Source organism: Osmia bicornis, chromosome 12, assembly GCF_907164935.1.
Source record: "Osmia bicornis bicornis chromosome 12, iOsmBic2.1, whole genome shotgun sequence".
NCBI classification, from domain to species: domain Eukaryota; kingdom Metazoa; phylum Arthropoda; class Insecta; order Hymenoptera; family Megachilidae; genus Osmia; species Osmia bicornis.
Window position 1 is genome coordinate 6052092 of NC_060227.1, and position 22257 is coordinate 6074348.

Consider the following 22257-nt stretch of genomic DNA (forward strand, 5'->3'; position numbering starts at 1 on the left):
TTACGCGGGCAAGAAAATTTCAAAAATTATTCGAACAGCGCCATCTAACAGATGGGATCGGAACTAAGTATTTCTAATAAGACTAGGCATGTCTATGTTGCTGAAGGTTCATGATTAAAGGGGTCCCAGACACCCCAGGTAAGGTTAGATCTGCATGCAGAGAGCACAGCCGGTATGATAATCGTGCCTGTTTTACCAGCACCTCGGGTTGACATTTAAAAAGACAATTTTCACTCCCTTTGATTCTATTTTCTTTTTTAGAAATCAGTCAAAAGCAGCACAAGACTGAGCAATTATTATTATAATTGTTTGACAACTTGTATTCGTGTCATGTTGATACAAGACATCAGCGTCTCCTGGTACTCGAGCGCAGACCTAAAATTTGCATCAAATTCACAAGAGTAGAGTTTGGAGGGCCTGGGTGTACCCAAGATCCATGCTTACGAAATAATTGCCGTTTGAGAATGCGACTATTGAAAGTATAGCAAGGTGCAGATTTTTTTGACGTGTATGTGTATACGTACATAATGTTTTGATTCAATTCCAGCTGAGATTCTATTGTATCTATTTAGTTAAAGAATGTTCCTTGATTTCGTTTCGATGAGAAAAGTATAATCGAGTGTCCAGTTCCCTCATTGTTTGTCGCTATAAGTCTTATAATACGATTTTTATGATCTGACATTTGTTACAATTTTTTTATTTGGTCAGTGTATAAAATCCTGCAAATGGTATGCCTCGATACTTGCATGATCACTACACAACGTGACTGTGATGGTTGCATGTTTAATTGCTGTTATTATAAAATTGTGTTTGTACTGTAAACTCAATAAAACTAATAGTTAAACATTTTTGTAAATAACTGTGACATAAATTGTATTGCATGCCGTTAAACAAATATATAATAATTTGTTTATTTTTGTGTATATTAAGTTTCTAAGTAATAATATTCTATTGTTTTATTTGTGATGTCATTGTTGTGGCTATATAGAAAACATAATGTGATATTTAATAAAGTTTATGTATGTCATTTTTGCACTAAATCAGTTACATAATGCTAAAACTAAACTTACAGTTATCTTGCAAAATTGTTATAAGTAGTACATTGTTTTTATAAACAATAAACAGCTGTAAAATAATGAAAGAAATAAAAACTATATTTTTTCAGATATGATTTCTTACATTAGTCCCATACAATATAATTGCTCAAAAAACAATCCAATGAATGTGGATGATGAACTTTATTGTATCAAACATTAGTGAGGCGAATATACTGTAATGGGGTGGGTCTCATCCACCACAATATGGATCATAATGTGGAGTTGCCTATTGCGGGGCTTTCAGTTAGCTCCGCAAACATCTCCAAAACAAATTCCATGTGATAAAACAAGGAAAGTTTTTACTGACTCTTGGGGAATCATTAGTGATGGACCTTTAGGTTCAAATTATACTCAAGATTCTCATTGTGAATGGCTTATAAAAGGTAGACAAATTTTTTAATGTATTTATAACAATGGTGTGGTTATTAAATGTGATTATTTAATGTTGTATAATGTTTTACAGCTAACAACAGCCGTCAATTTATTACATTAAGTTTTCGTACAATGGGAACAGAATGTAGCTATGATTATGTTTTTGTTTATGATGGAGACTCTTTTCGATCTCCGCTCTTAGGTAGTTTCAGTGGAAAAACAGAGCCACAACAAGTGACATCATCATCTGGTTATGTAAGTAGATATGAAATTCTTTGATGAAAAGTTGGATATGAGTAATTCATTTTCTAAGATTATCAAGAAGTATTACCATTGCTTTAACTTTCAATTGTATTTCATTGCAGATGTTAATTTTACTGTATAGTGATACAAATTACGTTTTGGATGGTTTCCATGCAGAATTTTCAGTTACAAATTGTCCAAACAATTGTACAAATCATGGAAAATGTATAAATAATACTTGCTTCTGTGAAAATGATTGGGGTGGTAGAGATTGCTCTAGAGCTCTTTGTCCCAATAATTGTAGTTATGGTGGGGAATGTGGTTTAAAAAGATGCCAGTGCCATAATGGATATTCAGGACAGTCTTGCTCATTACATAAAACACATCCTGAAGGAAATAAGTATGTTACTAATTATACTATTAAGTACATTCTTTCAATTACTCTCTAATTATTATATCTGATAAATAGGTGGCATTGGCTTTCTCATTCAGAAGGTGGACTTAGGCCAAGAGCAGCACATACAGCAGTGTATATAAAAGAAACTGATTCTCTTTATGTTTTTGGTGGTTATGATCTCAATTATATACTCAATGATCTGGAAGTCTATCAGTTTAGTACAAGTCAATGGGAAGATGAATATGGTAATGTACTAGGTAAGTAGTAAACACTAAAATTATTTATTATAATTACAGAAATCATATTACATCTTCTACATATCATATATTCTTAAAACAGAAGGCACCTCATCTGCGGAATATTTAGATCCTATGCTCATTGCTACTGAGTTAGAACGGATAGGAGCGGGTGCAAAGGAACTGTACGGTCTTCGTACGTCGTCCCTTATTTGGAGAGTACTTTACAGTATTAAAGACAATAATACTTTTAGTTTACGTAATCATGCAAACGCAGAAAATGAACAGCATGGTTGGCCCGATTTTAAAAACGCAGCAGAACATAAAGAACATGAAAAAAGAACTCAAGATAGCAGAGACGGTGAATCAAGTAAAAGTACAATTAGGATAGAAAGAAATGATGATCTGAAAAGAAAACATTCGAGGCATCCTAAGCCTCGGTATGCACAAACAGCAAGGTAATAATAAGATGTACAGTACATAATTGCCCTCGGGAAGCCTACCGTAGATTTATCAAACTTCAATTTAATATTAAATCACGATTAATGGTATTTTTATTCCTTATGATTATACTAGACATCGTCGAAATCTTGAAAACTTAGATCTTTATCAAGAACTTCGCGCGGCAAATATAAGAAGCGACGTATTAAATTGGGAGAAAGAAAATACTGATGATTCCATTGGAGAGAATATTTTTAGTCCGGAACCTAAATCCGAAAAAGATGAATCATTTAAACATGAATCTACAAATCCACCAGTTGATGAATTACCTAAACCAAGTCCACGATATGGTCATGCTGCCTGTAGATACGAGGGTCAGTTGTGTATCCATTAAATAAGAAAAAAAAAATAATACAATTATAATATGACTTACAACTTACCAATAGGTGGTTTTGTTATATATGGCGGAAAAGTACAAGATGGTTCTTTGTCAAATGAGTTATGGCATTACAATGTCAACACACGTTCGTGGACATTACGGGCTAAAAATTCTCCATTCTACCCACCGCAGTTGACAAGACATACTCTTACTTTAGCGAATGATTATATTTATCTTTTTGGTGGTAGCACGGTTGATGGTGAATTTTCATCGAGTCTTTATAAGATTAAATTGAATTTATGTAAGTTTATATTGTACTTCACGTGTTTTAAATACCCCTTAAGATAAAAAATAATCTAAATTTATTTTTCTACTTTAGCCGATCCTACAGTAAGTACAGAAAGATGGAAAGAAGTACATCCACGAGGGGGAAAAGAATTAGACGTACGCGTAGTAGCACACTCAACTGTATACCATCGCGCCACAAATTCTTTGCTAGTTTACGGAGGTGTAGTAGCTAGCGTCGCACGATTTAGTAAATTATCAGATAGAATGTTTGTATTTCAACTTGACAGAAAAGTTTGGTCCGAAATTCATTACCCGAGAGCGCATTTAAGAGATACTTATGTTCCGAGAGAACGGGCATTTCATACTTGCAATATTATAGGTAATTAATCTTTCAAGATTAAAATTACCAATGAACTAAAGTATCAACAATTCTTTTTTTCCAATTAATCTTGCAGGGAATTATTTAGTGGTGTTTGGTGGATATTCTCACAGACATAACAAAGAAGAAATTTGTTATGATAATCAAATGTATCTTTACCACTTAGGCTGTCACGTTTGGGTAAATCATGACGTATTAGGTTTAAATGACAAGGGTAAATTAATATTTTAATGATAAAAAATAAAAATTTAATTTATTTTATTTTAAAACATTTGTTCTGATATCTGTAGATTCTCGTTATCCAAAGCAACAAGGAGTATTCGCACACGCGGCAGATGTACGAAACGGAAATACTTTGTTATTAGTTGGTGGTTATCATGGTAATGTAAATGCAGATTTACTTGCCTATACATTACCACCAATGCTTGCGCCTGGAGACGAAGATTACATAGAACCTGAACAGATTTGTTCAAAACATAAAAGTTTAATGGAATGTTCAGCTAATCCAGAATGTGGTTGGTGTTCAGCAGATGAGGTATTATCCTAATACACAGAATCTTCCATATTTGGTTAGTACTGATTTAATGTCATATATTTTTCATTTATTATAGATATGTTATGGTAGAACAATTGGTAGTAATTGTACAACTAATCTCCAAACGACTCGTTGTCCAGGCGTTTGTCCTGCACTTGGAGATTGTCATTCATGTTTGATACACGGTCAACCGGGTGGGGGTTGGGGTACGACTGCCCGCGGAAAGAAATCTGTATCGAATAAATTAAATCTCGGAACTTGTACTTGGTGCGTTCAGAATGCACGTTGTCACCACAAAGATGATAATTATGGGGTCTGTGGTCTACGAGATGATACACCATTACAAATACCTGGATGGTGGGGTCCTAAAGGCACGGAAATTATAAAGGTCGAAGAATGTCGCGAAATGGATAAAAGACCAGGATTGACATTTTTAAAATATAAACCCCCTGTAAATTTTAGTCAACCCGATTCGGTTACCATAGTCAATGCCACTACAGTAGATTTCAATGTACCATCCATGCAAGGTGCAAAGACAGAATCTGCCCTTGGTGGAGAAATGATTGCTAGATTAATCGGCTTTCTCAGACCACCTCACTTCTATTGGGATAGCACAGTGGAACATCTAAAAATTTGTGTCAGTTATAACAGTGCCACTCTACATGTATCACGAAGCGATGATCCTCAAGAATTGGTAAGTAACCTTTGCATTTGGAATTAATTCAGAAATCATTTATTTGCTACTTATGTTTTCTTAATTTTGTTAGGAATTAGTTGCAAATTTAACTGCTGAGACATCGCAGTGTATTCCAACGAAATGGCCCGACGGATATCAAATGATGTTACTACCAGGACGATATTTATTAGATTTTGAATCTAAGAGAATGGTTACGACGAGTTACGCGTACGCTAGTAAAATGGAAATAACTCACAATAAGAAAACTGAGAATCCAAAAGTTTTTACGTTCGAATATCTTGAACCATATCAAAATGGATCGTGTCATCAATATAAAAACTGCCTTCATTGCTTAACTGATTCTTCATGCGGTTGGTGTGATATTATTAACAAATGTCTTTCGCGTTCCACTAACGAGACAGAAAGTTGTATAGCTGACGTAGAATGGGACGAAGATGGTACTCCAATCCGTGAATGGCATTATTTAACCATCACTCCTTCAACTTGTGCTAATTGTTCTAATTATATATCCTGTGAATCTTGCGTCGGTAGCAATTTATGCGAATGGTGGACAGAAGAAGCTCGTTGCGCGCGAATAGGGAGACTACCTAATGCAGTTGTTAGTCTTGATCAATGTCCAATTCCCTGTAGACAACGTTCGAATTGTACACAGTGTTTGGACGAACGTGGGAGGTGTGTATGGTGCGAAGCCACGCAGGAATGCTTCTCTTTCTCGGTATACACGTCTGAATATCAATTTGGATTATGTCGAGAATGGATGGATCAAGCTGGTCTAATGGGAGTAACATCAAGATCTGGATCGTCTCTAACAGGCAATGATCAGTGCAAAAGCTGTAGTAGGCACACAAACTGTTCTAGTTGTTTACATTCATTAAGCTGTGGTTGGTGTTATAGTTTAGAAAATCCTATTATGGGAGCATGTGTACAAGGAGACTTCAATCAGCCACACGTAAATTGCAGTTTAGTGATTAACGATGATCAGAATACAACGTTAGAATCTGATGAATCAGGTTGGGCCTACGCTCAATGTCCAGACGTTGACGAGTGTGATTTAGGTCTGCATGATTGTCATCCTAATGCAGTGTGTACTAATACCCACGGTAGCTATAGTTGTCAATGTAAGAAAGGTTTCAATGGCGATGGCAAAGAGAATTGCACGAAAACCTGTTACGAAAAATGCGTTAATGGCTACTGTAGCGAAGCACCTGATTACAAATGCGAATGTTATCTTGGATGGACAGGACCAGATTGTAGAACGAATTGTGGATGTTACAATCATTCCACTTGTGTACAAGGGCCAGGTATTTGCGACGAATGTCAGGGCTGGACTACCGGTAGATATTGCGAAGAATGTAAAGCAGGCAGTTACGGTAATGCTATAACACCACTGGGATGTAAAAAGTGTAATTGTAATGAACACGGAGACAAAGATTTAGGTATCTGCAATCGGTCTGGTATATGTTTCTGTCGTGACAATACCGAAGGGGATATGTGCGAACGTTGCAAGAAAGGATATTATGGTGATCCAAGAGACGGTGGAATGTGTTATTACGGTTGTATGTCACGAGGTATGCTTGGAGGTGAAGGAGCTGGGAGACAAGGTCTTGGCAGCAGACACTCGCAGTCATCTTTATGGGAAAGTCATTTCGGAGACTCACCAACAAGAGAATGTCTCTGGATAGTTAGCCCAAAAACAGATCTTTCATCGGATACTATGCTTTCAGCAACTCAGAGTGTAATACAATTCACTATACACAGCGATATAAATGTTAGTTGCCAAGAGAACAGCGTCTACGTATACGACGGACTTCCAGAATTTGTTTCATCATCGACTAGTCATCAAAGTCAGCTACTTGGCGTTTACTGTACAGAAAGTACAGACTACCCTGTAACTGTGGAAGCTAAGTCTGGCTTCCTTACTGTTCATTATAAACAACTAGACGAAGTGGAGGGTTTTAATGCAAGTTATCTGATAATGACATGTAACAATTGTCCTGGAAATCGGGAATGTCGCAACGGGAACTGTTTATGTAAAATCGGTTTTGTAGGAATCAATTGTGACATCGAAATATGCCCTAACAATTGTACTTCGTCGAAAAAACAAGGAGTTTGTGATAAAGGCTATGGACGCTGTGTTTGCACAGCTGGTTACGGAGGTCGCGATTGCTCCATTAAGATTAAGGAACACCAATTAATATTTACTGAATTATTTAATTCTGAATATTTAGCCGATCACTTGGATCATCTCCGAAAAACTCTACCACGTTTTGGTCATACATTAGTTGCCGACAGAAGGGGTAGCCTGTGGATGTTTGGAGGATATTCCCTCAGTCATGGTCCTTTAAATGATATCAGATTATTCGATACCAAAAATAATACATGGATGCCAATTACTGTGGAATCTACTTCAGAAGCTTCTATGCCTCAAGGTAGATACTTCCATGCAGCCGAGATTGTGCATAGTAGACAACAGATATACGTTTATGGTGGATTATCAATGAAAGAAGAAGACATTCAAGGATTATCGAACAATACACTGAGCGATTTTTGGAAGTTCAGTTTGCAAAATCAAAGATGGATGCAAATTATACAGGATGAGATTAATAGAGAACCATCACCTTTAGCCGGCCATACATTGACTCTACGTAGAAGTGGAGAATCAGAAAGTCTAATATTGATTGGAGGATTCAGCCCTAAGTATGGATACCTTGATACAGTGTGGGAATTCAACTTGGAGACAGAAACTTGGGATACGATAAATACAATTGGTAATGGGCCATTAGGTGTTTATGGGCATTCAACCGTGTACCATAGCAAGTCGGATAGCTTTTACATTTTTGGTGGATATACTTATGCAATAAATCGTACGTTTATTTCTAACAAATTGTATGCACTGAATTACAAAACTAGAACGTGGTCAGTGCTTCCACCATTTGATGATGATCTTACCGATGGAAATAGTTTGGTAAGTAAATGATTATTTAATTATTTTGGGTAAATAAAGATTGATTGGTATGATGATTGCAGCCACAAGCTAGATTTCTTCATTCTGCAGTCACCACTGATGAGTACATGGTAATATTTGGTGGTCGCCAAAATCCGCATAATACTTCTGATTCGTTGATCGCTTATAAATATTCATGTAATTTGTGGATCCGTTTAATAACGAAAGACATGGAAGTTATTGGAAGTCCACCACCACCTGCATATGCCCATGCAATGACTCACGCTGATCCAGAATCTAATGCGGTATACGTTGTTGGTGGTTTTGACGGTGGAATCAAAAGTCACGTCACTCTAATAAGCATTCCTGAAGATTTGTGTAATCTTTGGACGGATAAAATAACTTGCAGAAAATATTTTGGATGCTCTTTCTGCTCTGTTATTACAATCAGTGGGAATAACGCTTCTTTCTGTTTCTCTAATGAAGTTTCAGTTAACAAAGATGATCGGTAAATGTTCATCCTAAACACTTCACGTGATCATTTATCAAAATACTAAAGCGATTTCTTTTTCAGATGCGACATTAATGTTACCCAAGCTCAACGATCAAATGGAATATTTTGTAATTCAGAATGGATGGCAAGTAGAAAATGTCAAAATTTTAAAACTTGCACAGAGTGTTTAGCAGAATGGCCATATTATAAAAATGAGGAGCCAGTATGTAAATGGTGCACAAACTGTCCAAATGGAAAGTGTATACCCTCTGAGAAAGTTTGCGATGAATTAAATAAATGCAGCATCAGACAAATATCCATGGCCGACGTGAATCAGTGCGGTGAACGGCAATGTCCAGCAAGTGATTGTGAGAAGTGTAACAACCTCGAAGGTTGCGTGTGGACAAGACAGGTTTTAAAAACTTGTAAGTTTCAAATAGAGATTAAAAAATGTAACAGCAGTTATTAACAGTTCTTAATAATTTTTATAAATATTCTTAGCTGAATTGGGATTAGCAGTAACCGGTGAACCGGCATATGATTGGAATTGTGTACCAGATTACATTTTTGAGAGATCAAGCATCAAAATGGGAAGCACGCAATGTGAAAAACGATGCGCAGAGCATAAAGATTGCAAAAGTTGTTTAAAGGGTACAGGAGCGGAAGGTGGATGGCGAGAATGTCGATGGTCGACACAACTTAACGAAGTAAATAAAACAATTATCAAAATTTAAATTGAATGATTAACATTACTATAAATATCTGATTATTAAAAAAATTCTAGTGCATTTCTCCATCGTACCAACCTCTTTACTGTGCTGGAGGCGTATGCGGATTAGTATTGCGAAGCTCGGACATGGATCATTGTCCTGAACCATGTTCTGTTTTCAAGCAGTGTAACACGTGTTTAAAGCATTCACACTGTGGATGGTGTTCTTTAGATTTAGCTAATATAACCGGTCAAGGAATATGTACAGAAGGTTCACTTGAAGCACCTACAGATCATCCAGCTGGTGGAACATGTGAAATGTTATACTACCAACAATTCCCTCAGACTGAACCACGTATGTAAAACTAAAGTACAATTTCTAAATTATCATCTCCCTATGTTAATTTTCTTTAAACGATTACAGCATTCGTAACTACGACATTTCCGCATTATTTAGAATCTTCAGAAGCTCCGGACAATGTTACAATGTTAATTCCTAGCGTCTCATCAAAACCAGTATTTTCTTGGCACTATGTGCGATGTCCCCCAGAAGACGAATGTACCAATGGACACCATACATGTTCCCCAAAAAGTGAACAATGTTTCGACTTGCCAGAAGGATTTGAATGTTTGTGTGGTGATGGATATAAAACTGCAAGGTACATTTATTTCCTTTCTATTAGCTCTAATAACATTAATTTTAATTAAATAATTCAATGATTTATCTTTATTTCAGTCCGTCGTCGTTTAATGAATTTGGAAGGTGAGATTTCAACTTCAGATTCATTATTATTATCTTTTAATATATCTAACAAATATTACATTTTTAGACGAATTTGTGTACCAACGTGTACGCAAGGTTGTGTTAGAGGAACTTGCGTAGAACCAAATGTTTGTCGTTGCGACTTTGGTTACGTAGGTGCCAATTGTTCCATTCAGTGCCAGTGTAATGGTCACAGTAATTGTGCAGGCCCAGACAAATTAGATGTCTGTTTAGAATGTCATAATAATACGATGGGACCACAATGCGACAAATGTCTACCATTATTTGTTGGAAATCCAGCTGATAATGGACAATGCGTACCATGTCTTGAATATTGTAACGGGCATACACGAATTTGCATTAACGAAAGCATGACTGTACCGGTAATTTTAAAGTTAATTTCACGTTTTAAAGATATATACATTAAAATTGAATAAATCATATGTGATATCGTTTATAGGATCCAAATTCCATTGACAAAATGTCTATAGAACTTTTAAAGAAACAATTGGTCGAAGGTCCTGTAGCCAAAGCAAAATGTGTAAATTGTGGGAATAACACTAAAGGTGATAAGTGTGGTGAATGTATGACCGGTTATTTCAGAGGAACAGAAGATCCTCGTGCTATCTGTCGGCCGTTAGTATTTTCGAGTTTTTGCATTTTGAGAGTGTTTATATTAATTAATAGATTATTTAATATTGTAGTTGTGAATGTCATGGGCATGGATTCACTTGTGATCCCGTAACAGGAGAAAAGTGTAATTGTGGTAATAATACAGAAAGCGAACCATCCTGTGCCAGCGGTCCGATAAAAGGTTCAAATACCGGCGGCCCGCCATGCTGGATGGTACAATGCAGTAAATGCAAGGAGAACTATGCTGGAACACCAACCATGGGTCATCAGTGTTATAAAACTGTAACTGTCGATAACAAAATGTGTTTTGACTCGAAGTTGATAGGTAAGTTATTTACCAAGTATCTATAAACATGTATTATTTCACCATTTTGTTTTCTGTCATATTTATTGCATTCTGTCATTTTTCTACCATATACATTCATTGTATTCATGCACTAAGCACTTCAACTAAGTATTACTTTTCTTAAATTGCAACATTCTATTATATGTGAAGGATCTTATGGTTCGTACTTCTCTCACGATGACTAGTGTTTTTAATCAACATTTATGCATCATATATTATTAGTACATTGTCTTAAACAATTACAGACGAGTGTAAGATGAAGCCAAAACCATTGAATCCCGGTCAGACGGTATTTTACATGGTACAACCTCGTTTTATGAACGTTGATATCAGAGTTATGGTAGATGTAACTCAAGGGGCTTTAGATCTATTTCTCAGCCCGCGCGACGATTCTTTCGTTGTTACTTTAAATTCGTCAACAGGCTATCAAGATGTATGCGTTTGAAATATTTCTATTATTCCACATATATTAATTTCTCAACTCTATTTTAACATTAACTCATCTTTAGGTTGAACTGGACAGCAGATTCGTGTGGCATAAAGACCAGCACAATATGTGGCTCGATGAACATACTCGTAGCCTAATGAAAATCGTCGAATTTCATCCGCACAATACATTTTCATTTGCATCTAATGGCACCACCACAGAACCAACTTGGAATACTGGCCCTCAGTACATTGTAATGGAATGCTTCGCAGAAGGTTTGGCTACTTTTTTAACAATCGAGAACAGAAACACGTTCTTAATGGTAAGGAACCTTACAAATCGATTAGTGTTAACTTTACCACAAGATAAACACGAACTTCATCAAACAAAGTTTCACATCGCGTTGAGAGCAATTGATCCAGTTTATCCGGAAACAAGCGGCCGAGCCGCGTACGGGATGATATTTTTCCGGCAAGATCAACTTCACATAGATCTTTTCGTATTCTTCTCCGTGTTCTTCTCCTGTTTCTTTCTATTCTTAGCTGCTTGCGTAGTCGCTTGGAAAACGAAACAAGCAGCCGACGTACGAAGAGCACGGAGAAGACACGTTGTCGAAATGTTACACATGGCTAAGAGACCTTTCGCTTCAGCTACCATCATTTACGATCGAGATGGTAACGACTGTAGTCCAAGTTCGCCTCAGCGAAAAAGTAGACGCAATAAATTAGTTAGCTTTCACAGTGATGTTAAACCAGTAGCAGTGGAGCCTACCGATGACGGTGTTGCGGCTGTAGCCACTGTCTTCATCAGATTACCTGGTGGTCGACAAGCTCCAGTTAAATTGGCTCTTGGCAGCTCATTGATACTATTAACCAGAGTGTATCCGGTTAACAGTAGAGTGTTCCTAAGGCGTAGAAACAGTCACGCGTTAAACTGAGCTTCTTTCTGTAAAAACATCTTTCTTGCTATCTTTAAGTCTGCTTAAGCTCTCAGAAAAAAAAGAAACAAAAGGAAGTAGCGGTCATTTTTATTCTTTATTTCTGCTAATCATTTTTTCATTGATCTCAATCTGTTTTAATGGTCGATTTGTTTATATCATCTGCATCATTGTGCATATTAAAGCATTTCCTATGAACAGCGTATATCGTTGAATTTTTGTATAAATTTAATAATCCGTGATTTTAAAATCATCGAGTTTAACGAATGATATTATTTACTACACGTGTATGTCATCGTCGACATTGTTCAATGTTCGCCAGTAATATGAACTCTTAGGTATAATGATTGTATTATAGTCGCAAAGAAACAATTGTAAGGGTATTTAAGATAAGTAATAATATATATATATATATATATATATATGTAATACATATAGTGTCATACCATTCCATGACGAGACTGTATGTTTGTACATAAGAATCTGTAATTATGTATTAATTCGTAATTTACACACTTTTGTAGAACCATTTTATGTAACAGGACATGGTTTTGTGTCTTGGAACATTTATAGATACTTTCAGCGGAAAGTGAATTATTTTATTGAGTCGTCTTTAAAAAAAAATTTATAGGATCATCTATTGAGAGATACGAACAAAAGAAAATGCGAAGGCAGCTGCAAGTATTATTCTCATTAGCAAGATACGTTTATGATGTTTAGATTAAAATTTTGCATACAATTATGAAACATTTGAATAGCACTGAAATTCTTTGTCACAAAATTACACGAGACAAAGTAATTTTATTATTGTCACGAATGATATAAAAACATCTGCTGTTGAACAAATTGTAAAGCTTCAAGTGATAATATGTCAATGTGGGATTTCTTTGCGATTACTTTTAATATAATGAAAAAACGCAATAATATTCGCATGCCAATCAACGAAAGTTTCTAACAGCTGGCATATAGAGTGATATTCGAACAAGATGTGTATGTATAAACTTATGGTCATGTGCAGCTTGGGCTTTTCTTAATTAGAGGACAGAGGACAGGGTTCTTCTAAGATTAAAGTCCAAAGAAGCCTATGTTGTACCCGAGTGTACATGTATGTATGCTGTTAGAAGTTTCATTAACGCTATCATTTCAAGACGAGTTATGTCCGGATCGTTTAAAAATTAACAGTATTAGAAGAGTTGGCTAGAAAAAAGCTCGAATAATGTGTGAGTCGAAAAAGGTTCCTATACCAAAATGAAAAAAAATAAAAAAGAACTGATGAGAAATAAGGAGCGCCGTAGCATTAATGATATATTATTTATAACAAAAAACAATAAGGGTGTAAAGGATTTTAATTAGAAGAAATTGTAAATACAAAAGATGCACATTGCAGATATTTATCGACACCATATAATACTTTCTAATTGTAAAATATATTAATAGCATGATCATCGATATCGCCTCAAAATGAGAAAATGAAATGTGTCCTTTATCAAAGATAATGAGCCAAGGTTACGTATTAATCAAAACACATAGATAAATAAAATAGGGTTTTGATGTAATAATATTAATAATTAATACTAAGAAGAATTGTAATAAGGTAACTAATCCAGAAAGTGAGCAATGTAGTGACATAGATGTAAATATCATTAGGCGTTTACTCTTCTTTTTTCTTCTTTTTTGCTAAACTATTATCATACGAGTTTTAATATATATATATATTCTGTACAGAATCGTTCTTGGGATAGTTGTTATTCTGGTTCAGATATTTCTTATCCGTATTTGTAGAAGAAGCTCTGAAAGCTTTGTACTGTATAGTCTTTTTAAATTCTTCTTATATAATTCATTTTTATTGATGTTACATCTGTAAGTCACTATTGGAATAATATTTTAATGCATTTATTTTTGATAAATAATATAGAATCAATCATATTTTCTGTAGATACAGAATGAAATTTTTAAGCTATTTTTTCAGAGCAGTTATGTGTGTCATTAATATGTTAAAAAATGCACGGTTGTTCCTTGATTGGGAACGGTGACGTATAAGAATGTAACATGTCCTGTCTGTTAAATCTCTAAATTTATTTCTCTTTTTCGTTTTCATAAGTCTCGTCATTACGTTCTTGTCAACAAAATATTTTACATTTCTCTCTGATTTTCATCGCAATACATAGGTATTCATTTACCTTCACGCGACCAACTATCCTAACTCTTCATCAGCAAAATTTACGCAAAAGTCTGTAAGCATATGTATAAGATATAAATTAACGTATATGTACATTTATATAGATCTACATGAATAGATATATATATATACACACGTGAATATATGTATATTACACAATTTATATATATTACATGATGAATGTATAATTCTCGGTTGTACAGATCTGAGCGTTATCTCCAAAATGTTCTATTTTATATATAATTATTACATTGCATTCAATGTAAGCGATATCTTCCAATGCCGGCATTGCATCGCGTTGAAAAAACGTTTGTAACATTATGAGACACCGTCGTTTATAAAATATTAAAGAAAAGGTTGTGAAGTCTGGGTACTGTGGGGATCTCTTTAAGGGGTTTACCACTTTCTCATGGGTTTATTTGTATGTATTATGGGGAGGAATATCAGGTTGTGCTAATGAAAATTAATGAATTGTATTGAGACAGCTTTAATAAACATGTGTAAAATTGGGTTTCACCTAAGGACTTTTCATTGAATCTATTCTAGGACAACTCGTGTCTGAACATGGAATGAGGAGAATATGTTGTGTGAATATACTTGTCACTATGGTAACCATATGTCAAAACACTCCAGAACTTTTAACCATGTGATCGAATTTGTACTATAGAATATTTACTTTGCATGATGTCAAATATAAGGTGTTTCTGCATAAAATTATAAAGGAATTTACATATGTATTTGGGTAGGAATTAAGGTGATAAAAGGTGTAAAATGAGATTCAAAATATCTGCACAAAACCGTAATGGTCATAAGCGTTTGGTAACATGTGTAGCATGGAGCTCTGCAGAAGAAATTTATTCTTGCGGGTATGTTTGTTTTCAGGGAAAACTATGTAAATTATTATAATGAGTTAATTCTTTTTTACAGCGAGGATCATCTATTAATATCATGGCACTTAGAAGGTGGAATCGCACATTCTAGCATTATCACAGAATTTCCTGATGATTTTTATCCGACTGATATGCAATGGCATCCAAGACCGAATTATGCTCTATTAATTACCAAGAAACAATCGTTAGATGTGCTCTTAATTACTACAGCTGATGGTATTTATTTTAATTCTTAAAACTTAAAGTGTATTGTACTGTAATCGTCAAAATACATTGTTGCATTGATGTTTTTATTACAGGAAAGTATCATTTAGTGAACAAAAATGGACGTATAGAAAAAAGTGTAGATGCTCACAAAGGAGCAACTACAGTAGGCAGATGGAGCAGTGATGGTTCTGCACTCTTGACTGGTAATTAAAATCTTTTAAATGAAGTATTTTCTTTTCAATTAATCTTTGACTATATTTTCAGCTGGTGAAGATGGTTTGATAAAAGTGTGGTCACGTAGTGGCATGCTTCGTTCCGTTGTGGTCAGAGGCTCATTCCCTATTTTATCAGCTGCATGGAGTCCAGATTGTACCACAGTATTATATTCCCAGGGTGGTCATTTAACTTTTCAGTCACTTAACTCTAATTCTAAACCTCGCAAGTTATTAGCGCATGATGGTCTCATTTTAGTTTTGTGCTGGAATCATACTCATGGATTAATAATCTCCGGTGGAGAAGATTGTAGATACAAGGTATATAACATACATATAAAATAAAAATTAATTTTTCCTAATACATAGAATGAATTTATTTTCAGGTATGGGATTCCAATGGCACTCAATTATTCTCTAGTAATGCGGGAGATCATCCCATCACTGCAGTGAGTTGGAGTTATTCTGGAAATTATTTTGCTGTGGGATCATTTAATACAGTTAAGCTGTGTGATAGAACAGGAGTTAGTTTACTTTCATATTTTGTATTACTTGTGTATCTGTATTAATTCCTTTTCACTAACATGTATCTATTTTTCAGTGGTCTCATTCATTAGAGAAAGTTAATGCTGGAAGTATTTACAGTATTGCTTGGTCAAGTGATGGCACTCAAGTAGCTATGGCTTGCAGTAATGGAACTGTACTTACAGGCCATATAATAGATAGGTATTCAAATATTTTAAAACATTATTTACCATCACTGTTATTCTGTTCTGATATTTTGCGAAAACAGGAGATTGGAGTGGAATAACTATCAAGCTACATTAGTTAAAAGAAAAGTAATTGAAATCAGAGATGTTGGTAATGAAATACGAGAAACATTGGAGATATCAGATCGCGTTGTTCAATTAGAGTTCGGTTTCGATCATTTAGTCGTTATCACACCTGCACAGTGTCATGTTTACTCTGTTACAAATTGGAATACACCTGCTATATTCGATTTGAAGAATACTAGTGTATCAGCAGTCCTTCTAGCAGAAAAGTATGTACCAGATATATTTTATACTACAAAGAAAAATAAAAAATAAATGAAGCATCATTTATACATGTATTATTTTATAGGCATTTTTTATTAGTTGAATGGAATAATGTACTATTATACAGTTACCAAGGGCGGCTATTAGGAACTCCAAAATGGAAAGGAATGACACAGGAACGACTTTATCCATCCTGTATATCATTATGTTCTGATACTTTAGTTATAAGATCACAAAGTAACGACAAAAGTATGAAACGAAATAAATTCTTTAAAAGGACGTTTCTTTAAATACATACATATTAGTAAAAGTTATGTTTCAGTACTTCATGTTTTGGAAGTTGCTTATAATAAACCTATAGTAGAAAGTCAAGCATACACACATCTTCAAAGTATTACAAGAGTTGCATTAAATCACGTTGGTGGATTAACTGATAGACAAGTAGCTTTAATTGATATAAATAAGGATTTGTTTCTGGTCTCTATACGAGCTAGTGGTTTTGGTAGAGTATGTAAAATAGGTATGCATTTTATTAGGTACATTATTATGATCTTTTAATAAATACACCATTACAATATTTTTACGATCTATATTTTCTAGCGGCTATGACACAAGACATAGCATGGGCGGCTGATGCAAACGTTTTAGCAGCAATGCTGGATGCAACATTATCCGTCTGGCTATGTCCCAATTGTGTGCACTATAGTGATCGTAAAATCATACGAAAAACAAGAATCGACAAAGAAAGCAGGTTTAATACTTTTTATAATATTTTATAAAACAATGTATTTTTCTTTCCTGTAAATTATTTCTTATTAACGCCTTTAGTGAATTTGGTAAGCAGCCAAGTATAGCAAATGTGTATAATGGAATGGTAATGGTAAGACGCGGTGATGGGGCATTAGTAGCTTCATCCTTTTATACTTTTTTTATTAGTCTTCAACAGCATATTTTAAATAAGAGATGGAAAGAAGCATTGTCCCTTTGTCGAATTGCTCAGGTAATTAATAGCTTTATTTTTTATCCTTATTTTATCACTAATTAAGAAAATTAATTCTTAGAATGAAATATTATGGACTTGTATGGCTGTTATGGCAACTGATGATAAAGAATTGGATGCTGCTGAAGAAGCGTACGCAGCAATTTCAAGATACGACAAAGTCGATTATATTCAGTATATTAAGGTAATATTATTTGAAGATATTGTTTTTCAAATAAATCATTAATTTCGATTTATACATAATTAAATTGAAGAGACTACCAAGCAAAACAGAAAGATTAGCAGAAATGGCACTTCTATCGGGGGACTTACTAACTGCAGAAGGAATTCTTTTACAAAATGGATTAATTGAAGAAGCTATACGAATTAACATTGAAGTGTACAATTGGAATAGGTATTTTTCATTCTATTATATTATTATGAATAATATTGTTTTTAATTTCGTACATCTATTTAGAGCGTTAGAGTTAGCAATCAGACATAAAAAGCAACAGGATGAAGTACTAAATGCAAGAAGAAAATATCTTCAAGTTATTAATAAAGAAGAGACAAATCAAAGCTTTCTTGCATATGTGGCAAATGTTGCCAAATCACAAGTAAATCGAATTATTTTCATTCAATATTGCACACTCCTCTAGCGTTTTGCACTTAATGTTATATGTTTCTTTTTAACTAGTGAGACAAAAACTGTTTTCACTAGGAAGCCACTAAACAGACTACCTATAAGGCAGATGAAATCGAATTACCCGAGGCAGAAATACAAAAGCTGGAAACGTTGGATGAGGAAATGCAGATCTGAAAACGTAAAACTAGCTGCGTTTATTCGAATTGTTTGTTAAAATATATATCTATGAAATATAACGAACCGGTATTGGAAAATATTTCAATTAAAAAATCTTTTAATTATTAAGATAGAATAAGCGACACAGCAAACAATTTACATGCAGCAAAGAGGATACTTGAATTCAAGGACAGTGCAGTAAAGTTGGTTTAATATATTTATATTTAATACGTATTATAAAACTAATAGTTTTAAAGATATGGAGATCATGATAATTATTAAAATGGTAATTATAAATAACAATCCGAGTTTCCGTGAGTACCATATAGTCTCTTTTGTCGGCGGTCTGTACCGTGTTGTTAAAGCAGACTGAAATTAATAGTACATCTATTTTTAAAGCAACGAACATGAATATTATTTCTACTCTATCAAAATAATTTGAATAAATCTGGATAATTTTCAGAATAATTCAATATTACATTAACTACTCTCTTACCCATCCTCCATTGGCCTGTATCCATACAGCAAGGTCCTCTTCCAGAACATCTGTCATGCCTGAAATTGAAAAAGAAAAGACTAATTGATATTTGATGAATTTTATTCGACCTTCCCACTTTGAAGGTAAAAAGCATAATATTATAATTTTAAAACAGTTAATTACCTCTTTGTATGGCAGGTAGGAATTCAGGTTTTCCCTGGCGTACACAATCTACAGCAATGCCACCAGCAACCGCATAAAGGGCTATTACTTTACTCCAATTCATCTCTCCATTCCTGATCATTTCCCTGGAGACATCGACGATAGCCTCGCAAGCAGATTGTTCAGTGGAGAAGCTACCACAACCGATCTGTCGTGCTACACGGTTGAATAAATTTGGATGCATTTTTTCAAGCTCAGCTCCAATTGATACTAACTCTGGATATACTTCTCCCACAACTGCACCACCAGGAAGCAACATAACACTTCTCATTCTTTTTAGTCCAAGTTTTCGATGGAAGATTCCTGATCGTTTCAATCGGTTTCGAATGTATTGAGCGCATAATGAAGATCCCTGTTATTAGTAATATTAATTGAATAATGGCTATGCCAGCTCTACAGTGAACGTGTTAATTATTCTAATTATCATTAATGGTTTATTTCAGATGCTGGTATTGTATGGGTACCTGAGAAACCGTAAGCTCAACAGAAGCTGAAACAGTCCTCCAGCGTATTGTATGAGATATCTTCCTGGAAACAACATCGCTGACGTTGCTGAATCTCCTCCTTGCTGAATCGACCACATGGAAAGACGAGACTTCATGATTATTAGCTGCCGGAAAAGCAGCTAAATTGGAATGTAATGATAAAGCAAGGCTGTTCCTGCGATAAGGCTGCGTTGTATTCCCGGAATTGTCCTCCAAGCCTCGCAGAGATCCAACCAGTCCAGACATCGAAGAATCCTCCGTGGTGTGTTCGTGCCATTCAGGCTTCTCAGGCTTGAAGAATTTTAATGGTCATTAACAAAAAAAAAAGAAACATGACACCTTGTTTCTTGGTATGAGTTCTCTTTTACCATTTGTAAGGTAAAGGAATGAAATAATCAGCTTCCTGGAACTTTAACATTCTAAATTCTTGTTGTTCCTGTTTCTTAATGTAGATCATGTTTTTAGGAGAATATTTCTTGTGAAGATATTTAGGAAACATTCAAAGCATCATAATAAGAGCATTAGTGGCTCGTTTTCTTTCTCTTAATGTTTTCACTGATCAAATAATTTGTAGGAAATTATGATTAATGGCCAGTGAGCCATGACTATATAAATGGAAAGCAAACAGGAAATGTGTTTCAATAGCAGGATGCTCTTACATGATAATAAAAGGTGACTATAGTATTTTTACAATTGCTTTTTTCTAAAAATTAAAGCTATGCTTATTGTTGATATAGACTTAGACTCATCATCATCGAAATCAACGAGGATCACATCTCAGTCTCTCGTTGTAAGAGTCAGGACATCTCAAGGCCCGTCATCGGACATCCTCAGTCCCTTTATGATAATAATGGGCGACACAAGTGTTACGAAAGAGAAACGACGATAGAATTCTCTGTCCTTACTACCACAATTGTCATGGTACATTCACACCAGGTATCGTGCGCAATTATTATTCCTCTCATGGGTATGCCCGTTGTTATCTTGCTGCCTTATTTGACATATTCCACACCGCTTTGTATGCCGCCCGCTAGATACATTCTCATTGTGTGCATATTACTCATTCTTATTCCATCATTTGCCCTTCTTAACGAGTCGGATTAAACGTGGCGTGTGTCGTTTCTAAATTAACGCAGATGATACGTACGTGAAATCATGACCCGTTTAATCATTTAACAAGGTAATTAAGGAGTTCTTTATCGCGGTCGCCGAGAGTGTTTAAAATACATTGATTATGATTTGTAATTAGCAAAATTGCATTTAAGCGAGTAATTACAGAACATGAATGTGAGGTAGCAAGTTAAACAACTGTGTGGCGGTCAACATGTTAATTAAATGAGAAAGGATGTTGAATTAAAATTCAAGGAGAATGTGATTCCTGAAAAGGATTTAATTATACTATCAAAATGAAAGTATACAAGTTTTAATCCAGTTTCAATATTTTTATAATTATATATTTCTATCAAGGACCATTTTGCTAATAATTATACTTTGTTATTCGAACTGAAAAGTTTTTATAAAACATTTTAATATCAAGAGGATGTTTAATAAAATAGATAATTATCTTCGTTCTTCTTAGAATGAATTACAAAATATCTACGATTGTTTCGATCAAGTGTTAGTTATCAATTAGGAATGACGTTCGGCTGATCAATTATCATTTAAGTGTTCACGGAATGAGCTCGGGTGTTTGAATTTTATAAAGTATGATGATAAGCAATTGTTGAAATTATTAGTTCAATGACCGATTGAAAGAATACATCATTGTTTTTGTAAAAAAATTGAAGAAAAGAAAAACGTGTTACACGTGCAAGTTATAAAGCGAAGAAGAAGAAGAAGAAGTGTTGAATCAATTTACCGCTGCCAGAGGCATTTCCTGTTGGACCACCAATCGAAAGTCCGGCCTCATTGTAATTAACGCAGGACCGCCTCATTAGTTACTGTCATCTAACTTGCTCCACTACACATTATATGCGTAACATGTTTCTGAATTATCGCTTATCAACGGTGAGGCTGCTGGCCGGCCGATTATCGTTCGTCGAGCGTGCGCAACGGCGTGTTAAATCGTTTGTTTTATCAATTTCCAAGGCTTATTTCCGTGCCACAATGATCCCGATAATGAGTTCGTACGTCATTTTTGCATTTTTGCATTTCTTTACTGACCAACAGTGACGCGGAGGGACGCGAGTTTCGTTTCATCGCGATACATGATACTCGTCTGCATCGCGTTGAAAGTGAATTTCTTAGGTGAGTTTTCAATTTCTTTAAATATAACTTAATAGTAGATTTAATTTATTAGAGTATCCTTACTAATGGTAATGAAATATGCTATTTTGGGAATTGTGACCAACATGTGTAACTAGGAAGTGATATATTGCTACTTAAGTGACCATCGATGACACTCAAGAAGAAAACCAATTGCCCGGATTAGTATGTATTTATTCTTCATG

General features: G+C 34.8%; 3 protein-coding genes across 11 annotated transcripts; 2 read left to right on the plus strand and 1 right to left on the minus strand.

Moving 5' to 3' along the window:
- The first annotated feature begins 366 nt into the window (after window positions 1–366).
- Window positions 367–15011, plus strand: LOC114871734 (multiple epidermal growth factor-like domains protein 8). 6 transcript variants are annotated; one of them, XM_029178004.2, is made up of 24 exons: window positions 367–812; window positions 1166–1480; window positions 1561–1724; window positions 1835–2112; window positions 2182–2366; window positions 2449–2803; window positions 2922–3160; window positions 3233–3466; window positions 3545–3832; window positions 3909–4046; window positions 4123–4367; window positions 4444–5061; window positions 5135–8029; window positions 8092–8516; window positions 8583–8926; window positions 9003–9208; window positions 9286–9565; window positions 9635–9869; window positions 9947–9973; window positions 10041–10356; window positions 10434–10609; window positions 10678–10931; window positions 11198–11385; window positions 11462–15011. In XM_029178004.2, exons 2-24 carry the CDS (start codon window positions 1276–1278, stop codon window positions 12314–12316), a joined length of 9150 nt encoding a protein of 3049 aa, XP_029033837.1. In that variant the 5' UTR covers window positions 367–812; window positions 1166–1275; the 3' UTR covers window positions 12317–15011. The 6 variants fall into 6 exon arrangements, with proteins under 6 accessions (XP_029033837.1, XP_029033845.1, XP_029033839.1 ...); XM_029178012.2 differs by having other exon boundaries at window positions 9668–9869; XM_029178006.2 differs by having other exon boundaries at window positions 367–808.
- Window positions 15012–15101: 90 nt separating this feature from the next.
- On the plus strand, window positions 15102–18739 carry LOC114871735 (intraflagellar transport protein 80 homolog). Of its 3 annotated transcripts, XM_029178018.2 has the most exons (15): window positions 15102–15361; window positions 15423–15601; window positions 15685–15795; window positions 15857–16125; window positions 16191–16328; window positions 16406–16530; window positions 16598–16846; window positions 16927–17090; window positions 17164–17361; window positions 17442–17592; window positions 17670–17841; window positions 17903–18025; window positions 18096–18235; window positions 18299–18437; window positions 18542–18739. In XM_029178018.2, exons 1-15 carry the CDS (start codon window positions 15267–15269, stop codon window positions 18638–18640), a joined length of 2352 nt encoding a protein of 783 aa, XP_029033851.1. In that variant the 5' UTR covers window positions 15102–15266; the 3' UTR covers window positions 18641–18739. The 3 variants fall into 3 exon arrangements, with proteins under 3 accessions (XP_029033851.1, XP_029033848.1, XP_046144189.1); XM_029178015.2 differs by having other exon boundaries at window positions 18096–18437; XM_046288233.1 differs by having other exon boundaries at window positions 18096–18437; window positions 18518–18607.
- Window positions 18740–18826: 87 nt separating this feature from the next.
- Window positions 18827–21851, minus strand: LOC114871737. 2 transcript variants are annotated; one of them, XM_029178021.2, is made up of 6 exons: window positions 21666–21737; window positions 20176–20216; window positions 19787–20098; window positions 19284–19674; window positions 19119–19177; window positions 18827–18991 (listed from the first exon to the last, which is right to left on the minus strand). In XM_029178021.2, the coding sequence occupies exons 2-6, from the start codon at window positions 20176–20178 to the stop codon at window positions 18857–18859; spliced, it is 900 nt and encodes a 299-aa protein (XP_029033854.1). In that variant the 5' UTR covers window positions 20179–20216; window positions 21666–21737; the 3' UTR covers window positions 18827–18856. The 2 variants fall into 2 exon arrangements, with proteins under 2 accessions (XP_029033854.1, XP_029033853.1); XM_029178020.2 differs by lacking the exon at window positions 20176–20216 and having other exon boundaries at window positions 21666–21851.
- Between the last annotated feature and the right edge of the window lie 406 nt (window positions 21852–22257).